The sequence below is a fragment of the Colius striatus genome, chromosome 23 (assembly GCF_028858725.1).
Source record: "Colius striatus isolate bColStr4 chromosome 23, bColStr4.1.hap1, whole genome shotgun sequence".
NCBI classification, from domain to species: domain Eukaryota; kingdom Metazoa; phylum Chordata; class Aves; order Coliiformes; family Coliidae; genus Colius; species Colius striatus.
This window is the reverse complement of record NC_084781.1, coordinates 5,966,446-5,974,618: the sequence shown is the minus strand read 5'-3', so window position 1 is coordinate 5,974,618 and position 8,173 is coordinate 5,966,446. Positions and strand designations below refer to the sequence as shown.

Sequence of the window (8,173 nt, the reverse complement as noted above, 5' to 3'; positions counted from 1 at the left end):
GAAATCAGGAGGATGAACCAGAAATGAAATCCCTGACTAGGCATCTGACCATCAGTCCAGTCTCTCATTTGAGTCTTCATCACATTTCCAGTCAGTCAAGCCCTGGCACACAGCAAGTCAGGGTGGGGGGAACAGGCTCCAGTGAATCCCAAGAGTGAGACAGCACGTGCCTAATTGTTTGATTTTTAAAAATATGTTGGCCTTTGACTGTCTTTTCAACATCTTTGTGTCAGGGTGGAGCTGGAACCTGCCACTTCTACCTCCATGGATCCTCTAAACCTCTCTTGGTACAATGGTGACATCGGTGACAGGAACTGGAGCAAGCCACTCAACGAGTCCAATGCAGACCAGAAGCCTCAGTATAACTACTATGCCATGCTGCTCACTCTCCTCATCTTTGTCATTGTTTTTGGCAACGTGCTGGTCTGTATGGCTGTGTCCAGGGAGAAAGCCCTTCAGACTACTACTAATTACCTGATTGTGAGTTTGGCAGTGGCAGATCTCTTGGTAGCAACCCTGGTCATGCCCTGGGTGGTCTATCTGGAGGTAGGTGACTCAGTTTTCTTTTGCAGTACTGAATATTTCTGGTGACTGGGTAGTGAAAGGGAAGGTTTATCAACCTGGGTATCAACTATTTCAAGACCTTCTGAGTTTCCCAAAACAAAAGTGGGTTTGATTCCCTGACAGTTGCTCAGATCTTTCCAGGAAATGGACATGACAGCAGAAGACAGGCTGACTTGAAAATACGCTGTTGTCCAAAGGGTTAAATTACAATCCAAATGCATTGAAAATCCACTCTTTAAACAGAGGGATCAAGAAGGAATGGGCCCTAAGGAAGCGATAAAACAGAGGAGAGCAGAGGAAGAAGCCACAAACAATTAGACCATTAAGCATTAATGTAAAGCAAAATAAACTCCCTGATATGACATACCCTGTTGAAACACCACAATACTAATCATCACTCTGGTTAATTATTGTTTGCATCCCACTTTAAAAGCGCAAAGCATCACGTGTTGGCTAAAGCTTATTAACATGACCATAGGCTGGCTGTGAGAGCAGTCAATGCCTCTGGGACTAATCATGCTCTTCTATTATGTATCTTTGGCAATATATCACTTTAAGCAGAGGCTTATCTTATGAGCTTTTGCTCTCTTAGGCCCAGCTACAGTCAGCTCTCATGGAAGAACAAAGCACAGGTGATGTAAGACGCTTCCCCCTTTCTCGGCTCACGGGTACATGGATTTGGTCAGGAACCTCAGGTTCCTTAATCTAACAAGTAGGACCCTCAGGCCTCTACATTTCAGCAACAGTTTTTGTTTTTCATTCACTTTTGCCCTTTCTGCTCTTACCCATAACTTTGATAAACACATTGCAAGCTTGAAGCAACAAAAACTATGACAAATACTTGCTGGCAGAGAAGGAGCCATTGGATTGATGTGGGTTGGGCAAACTGGGTCTCCAATCCAAAATCAAAACCAGACAGACTTTTTTTGTGTGTGTCCCAAAGTGTGTTTTTGGCTTTGTGTCCCAAGCTTGGACAAAAATAAATACCAAAATGAAATCATTTTAGAAATCAGCCTCTCTGCAAACAAATCTTCTGCCTCCAAACTTGTGAGGTTTCTCCTACCTGATTGAAAGCACTAAGAGAAAGAACTACTGCAGCTTACAACACCCCCCCATAAAGTCAAAACCAGGAAACTAATATTGCACAGGCTTACATCTGGCTGGAAACCTTTGCCTTTGGGCAAACTCTCAAAGTTACTGATGTAGCTGTCTCAAGTGCTTTTTTAATCACTGAGTATTCATCTGTCACTCAGGCTTCAGTACAGTCATTCTTTCTTCCTTCTTTATGCTGCATATGGTTATGTATATCAGAGCAGAAATAACTGAAGAATAGATATCTTATTCATTCTATTTTCAAAAGCAGTAGGACTCTATTTTTATTAGAGGGAAATATACTTTTTTCATCACATGTCAAATACAGCAGTCCTAATAATTGCTATGAAACTTAATTGGCAAAGTTCAGTTTCAATAGCAAGATAAGTGAAGTGAAAGAGGCTACTGGTAACTGGAAGTGCTATCATTAGTTCTTTGTCTTTATCACAAGACATAGTGTGTCAAAGAGTTTTCACTCTGAATTCCATTCATTGCGTTCACAAAAAATAACGTGAGGACTTTCTACCCTGATTTTTAAACTTTGAAAATTAGTGAAGGAAAGCTGTTGCTTCTCTGCTGCTGATCTTGGCTAGATATAATTGCAAAACAGCTGTAAGTATAATTAGAGGTGCTGGGGATATAAAATTAATGTACTTTCTTCCTAACACTTCTTTGCAATGCTTCAGAGACCTGCTTAAGCTCCTATCTAGTTCACTCTTGGGAAACTCACACTCTCGTGTCCTTGGAATAGGAGCCCAAGGTTTGTGTTTGCAGATTGGGCTACTCAACTCAATACAGGGGAGCAGGATGGAATTGGGAGGGACAAAAAAAAAAGGCACATCAGGCCTGAGGGTAACACTAAAGAATGCTTTGGATGGAGCAGAGTACCTCCTCTGTGGTCATGCCATCACCTGAAACCTTTAAACCAAACAGGACAAAGAACCCAAAGGCACTCGATGCCAAACAATCCTGCTTGGCACGGCCTGTGACTGATTGCACATGACCATCTGGAGCTCCTGCACAGAAAATGTTGATCCCTCTTGAACCAGCAGAACTCCAGCTACCAGCAAGTGTCTATAACTTTGTGCAAAATTCTCCCTTCACACTCTCTCAATAGCCTACACTTAGTGAGTTCTTTTACTGACTTTATTCTCTCTCTTTGCAGGTGGTTGGTGAGTGGAGGTTTAGTCGGATCCACTGTGATATCTTTGTAACGCTTGATGTTATGATGTGTACTGCCAGTATCCTCAACCTCTGTGCCATCAGCATTGACAGGTGAGAGCTCCACGGAACCAAGTGTTGTCGAATCCACACTAGCAAGTCATGGCCATCTTTATATGGTCTAATTTTACTTGTGATACAGATTTGAAAATGGTGCCAGTATAATAACAATAGGCTGGATTTGTATCTCCCCACTGCAGGTACACAGCAGTAGCAATGCCAATGCTGTATAACACCCGCTACAGCTCCAAGCGCAGGGTCACAGTCATGATTGCTGTGGTCTGGGTGCTTTCTTTTGCCATCTCCTGCCCACTGCTCTTTGGCCTCAACAACACAGGTGAGTGTGCTGCCACCTGCAGCTGGCTAGTGGCACCTTCCCAGATGGTTTTCTGTTATAAGGAATAAACACGGGGATCACAGGGTTTAGGTGTATTGGGACGTAGCCACCCGTGTTTCAGGTGTCCTTTCTTGATGCCAACCCAGACTATTCCTGTCAAGGGCTTCTCAATCTGTTTCATCTCTTGCTGTTCCAGACCAGCGTTTTAGACACATCAGAACTGAGGTTATATAGAAGTTTACTCAACACTCAGTGTTACATTAAGATTTGGTCACTACAAAAAACCCAACAAAATCCCCACACGAAAAGGAAAGTCATGGGAAAATGGCTTCAGTGAGACAGGAGAGAAAAGAACTGGTTCAGCCTTCAGTTTCATGGGAAGACTGGACTGTACACAGCATGGGATTAGCAGGCTTTTAGTAATAAGGCAAGCAACAGCCAGGGACACGGTATGAGGCTCCAAGACCCAAGTGCTGTTCTGGTACCACTTCCAGCTGACAGGGTGGTCCCTCCTAGAACCCGAGCCCTTCACTCTCTGGGTATCCCTGTGCCTCCTGAAACGGGGAGAGAAGAGGGGCAAGCCTGAAACTGTTTGTCTTCCAGACGAGAATGAGTGCATCATTGCCAATCCTGCCTTTGTCGTGTATTCCTCTATCGTCTCCTTCTACGTTCCCTTCATCGTCACGCTGCTGGTGTACGTGCAGATTTACATCGTGCTGCGGAAGCGCAGGAAACGCGTCACCACCAAGCGCAGCCGCCACAGCCGCGTCTCAGACGCGCGAGCCCCGCTCAAGGTAAGCACACCTCTGCCTCGCTCTCAGCACTCTCTGTCCTTTCCCTTTCCTGCTCCCCTTCATCCCTCAAAGCGCCTCCTCCATTCCTCAAATGATGCTGGCTGGACTAGGTGAAACACAAAAAACATTCACACAAAGCTGAATGCTGTGTCCTGTACCGTTTTGGAGTCCCAGCTGCACGCTCTGGATTATTAGTTCATTGGCTGGTGCTCCACAGGCCTCTCTGGAACTCAGGGGATGTTTCATCAACAGATCTGCATTGGGAGCTGCTTTATTAACCAGACTGCATGTCCTTTGGCTCTGCTGAGTTTGGGTTGAGGTGTCCAAGACTACAGTCTAGATACTATTTACTGAGTCAAAGTGCCACTCCCACAGCACACGCAACACAACCAGCAGGAATGTACAGTCCCAGAGACACTACATCCAAACTGCACTGCCCGAGAGGCCGGTGCCACAGCAAGCAAAGGAGGCAGCCAGACAGGGATAGACTGAAACATAAGCAGATCTTTGTGCTTTCTTTCCTTTGGCAAAAGGCACAAGGTGTATTTGCCTCCATTAGCGCTTCTTCAGAGCAGTTTTCCATCATTATTAGCACTTTAGTCATGGTGATTAATTTCTGCTTCATGCCCTGTGTTTGTATTTCCACATGCCTCCCTTACCAGCTTCCCTTCCCAATTACTATCTGCTTGTGTAACCTCTGAGCTGGTGCTTGCCCCTTAGGACAAATGCACTCATCCAGAAGACGTCAAGCTCTGCACAGTTATTGTGAAGTCCAATGGGAGATTCCAAGTTAATAAGCGCAAAGTGGTGAGTGTTGAAGAGAAGTGGTAGCTTTTCAGAGCTTTGAGCCTTCCCTTTCCTCCTCTCAGACAGCAAAATGAATTTATGTAAGGTGGGAGAAAAATAAACTGAGAACAAAGGTTACCATTCCATCTCAAAATTTAAATATTGCTCCCATTCCTCAGAGTGAAGCAGAGGGTTTAAGATCACAGAGCTCAAAAAGCCAGACTAAGCTCACCTAAAGATCAGCTATAAAAGCCATGACATTTTAACATCTCACATCTTTGATTTCTCCTCCTCTCTGTTATTTATTTTAAGTCTTGGATTGCATTTGCTTTGTTGTGGTTTGTTTGTTGGTTTCAGTTTTATTTATTTATATTCTGAAAACCTAAATAAAATCTACAGGGAGTGGGGATGATGTCTCTCTCATTCATAGCTTCTTTGTGCAATAAAGGAGAGGCATTCCCTGCAGCTCTGTCTATCTTGTCTACCCACAAGTACTCTTATATCTGTAAACACTTTACAGCCCTTTCTTCAAGCATCTACCAAAAACATAGGGAGGGAGAAGAGGGACTTCAACATCATCCAGCTTCACTCTGTAAGGAGTGTTCATTGCTCCTCTCTGTATATTTATCTCTCTTTATGTTGTGGACATTTGATTTTTGTCCAGGAGGCGGAGAGTCACATAGAAGAGATGGACATGGACATGGTGTCCAGTACCAGTCCTCCTGAGAAAACCACCATCAAACCTTTGGCACCAGGTAGCCATCAGCTGGTTGTGCCGGTTGCCTCTAATCAGGGCACCAACTCAACTCTGCAGGCACCCTTGGACAGCCCTGGGAAAGTAGAGAAGAACGGACATGCCAAAGAAACACCCCACAGAGCCAAGGCCTTTGAGATCCAGTCTATGCCCAATGGCAAGACAAGGACCTCTCTCAAGACCGTGAGCAGGAGGAAACTGTCACAACAGAAGGAAAAGAAAGCCACTCAGATGCTTGCCATTGTACTCGGTGAGAGCGCATGTTGGCTTCCTCTTGTGTTTCTGCAGAAAACCACCAGCTGCCCAGGGTTAAGGCAGCCAGTCTGAATGGCCACTGAAGGTTGTTTTTCCAGGGCCCCACAAAAATACCTTCCCTTAACACATTAAAAGATATGTAGGCAAGAGGCTGCCCATAGGAAGGCTGCCTCCTTCCCAGCTAGGAATAGTTCACAGTGCTGTAACAAAAGGCTCAAAGCTGTCCATCTGTGGGGTGTCTGGACAGCTGGGTGCACGGGCAAGAGAGCTCATGGGCTTTCTAGAACACGGAAGGCAGTATAGCTCAACAAGAAACTGGCATCTCTGAATGCCAGATTTTTTGATGTAACTAATCAAATCATGTCTAATTACATCAGCAAAGAACTTCTTTAGTACCTGGATACTCAGAATACAGACAAATAGGAGGCTTATTGTGTTAACAGACAAATAGAAGGCTTATTCCCCAAGGAAACACTCAAAAGAACCTGATTGTTCCTACAGTCTCAAAATTTGTCCAGCTTTCAGCAATGAAAAACTGTCTTTCCCCCCCCCCAGGTGTTTTCATCATCTGCTGGCTCCCATTCTTCATCACTCACATCCTGAACATGCACTGCGATTGCAACATCCCCCCAGCGATGTACAGCGCCTTTACATGGCTTGGATACGTCAACAGTGCTGTCAACCCGATTATCTACACCACCTTCAACATCGAGTTTCGCAAGGCTTTCATGAAGATCCTCCACTGCTAAAAGCAAAACCAGCTTTTTTTAAGAATGAGAAAAAACGACGCCATCCACGCACAGAAACGGGCAGCCATGGAGAGGTCTCGAGCTCTTGCATTGGACACGAGACCTACAGTGTTACATCAGTGCTGTGCCCACGCACCTCTTGGTAGGGATGTGGCGAGGACCTCCGTGTGGGAGGTTCTCTCATCCCTCAAGGTGACCTTTGGAGTCCAGGACATCAATCCCATGGGCACTTTTCAGCGCTACCCTCGCACTGTGTTTGGAGCGGAAGCAAAATCAAGACACACTCACTTGATTCTTGCCTGTGGCCACCTAACCTTGAGTGCATTAGACACAGACAGTCATAGAGCCACACGAAGCTGGCGCTGGGTCCCTGCCGCTGCCGGCTCACACGTTACATCATCGATACAATCCTCACCAAAGACAAGACCATCTTTTCCGCTTTGCAATAGGAGCCAGACAGAGCTTGCGGAAACTCCATGCAATAGTTTCGCCTTCACCTTGAGCTGACAATACTCAGTATTAAACTGCTGAAGCCTTGAGAAAAAAAACCACTTTAAGAGGTCCACAAGTGGGCTAAGAAGGTTCTGCCACTTACAGATCCAGTCCCTGCAACACCGTGGCCCTAGGAGCAATGAGAAGGAAGGAGACCAAAAGTCTCAGTGGGACCACTACATCAGTGTAAATATGAATAAATAGGATGAGTTGAACAGAAGCCCAGGCCAAAATACAGATGGAGAGAGACAAAAGAAGGGATACAAAAAAGTATCAGCAAGAAGAAACGAGTATTGCATGGTACACATTCAGATCAAACAGGACACCATCTACTGTCAGCCAGCCCAGCAGCAACTTCTGCCCACCAGCATTTCATCTCCAATCTTTTACAAGAAGTTACAAAACTAGGTGAGGAGTGTTAGTGCAGTGAAGACAGTGTGCCAGGTGAGGCATCTGCAGCCACATCCACCTCAGATGTGAACTTGAACAAGTCAGATAAGTTAGGTCCAGTTCTTCCCACCTAACTTCAGGGTGCCACGATGCCAAGGACCACCTCAGATACGATTTGCCTACGTCTCTCAATAGAGAGAGTGCAGAATAACATCGTGCCTAATTTGAATTAATAGTAAGTAAGATAAAACTGTGTGGTTTGGAAAAAGCCAGAATAAAAGGCCAAGAAAGTCCCTAACTGGAGCTGCTCACGTGTCCAGGCCGGAGTCTGGAAAGATCTGTATGTCTCCAGCATCCCTTACATTCTGATATCTATCTTTCATGGATTAAACCAACAGAAAATCCATAATATCATCATTTCACCACGTTGGCTCTGGCACTGCCAAATCCACACTGTACTTACCAATTGTATTCAGTTCACAATATGTTTTGTGATATCTCTGTAAATAAAACATAGTAAGATGAATAAAATTACATTAAAATAGGCCTGGCTAGAAATTAATGTAAGATCTGGAGCACTAGATGGTTACAATAGCCATATGCACAGGCAAGCTCCCAAGTTCTAGATCCCTGTTGTTTTCTAAAGACGTTAAAACAACCCAGAGAGCAATATAATCCCTTTTCTCTCTATGCAGTTTGTGGAATATTCACATAGTTTCTGCTTTGGAATAGATAAAGA

At 44.8% G+C, this 8,173-nt stretch overlaps 1 protein-coding gene across 2 annotated transcripts; it reads left to right on the top strand.

Moving 5' to 3' along the window:
* The first annotated feature begins 264 nt into the window (after positions 1–264).
* Positions 265–6,617, top strand: DRD2 (dopamine receptor D2). 2 transcript variants are annotated; one of them, XM_062014100.1, is made up of 7 exons: positions 265–546; positions 2,822–2,931; positions 3,078–3,214; positions 3,818–4,008; positions 4,729–4,815; positions 5,459–5,798; positions 6,359–6,617. In XM_062014100.1, exons 1-7 carry the CDS (start codon positions 265–267, stop codon positions 6,550–6,552), a joined length of 1,341 nt encoding a protein of 446 aa, XP_061870084.1. In that variant the 3' UTR covers positions 6,553–6,617. The 2 variants fall into 2 exon arrangements, with proteins under 2 accessions (XP_061870084.1, XP_061870085.1); XM_062014101.1 differs by lacking the exon at positions 4,729–4,815.
* The last annotated feature ends 1,556 nt before the right edge of the window (positions 6,618–8,173 follow it).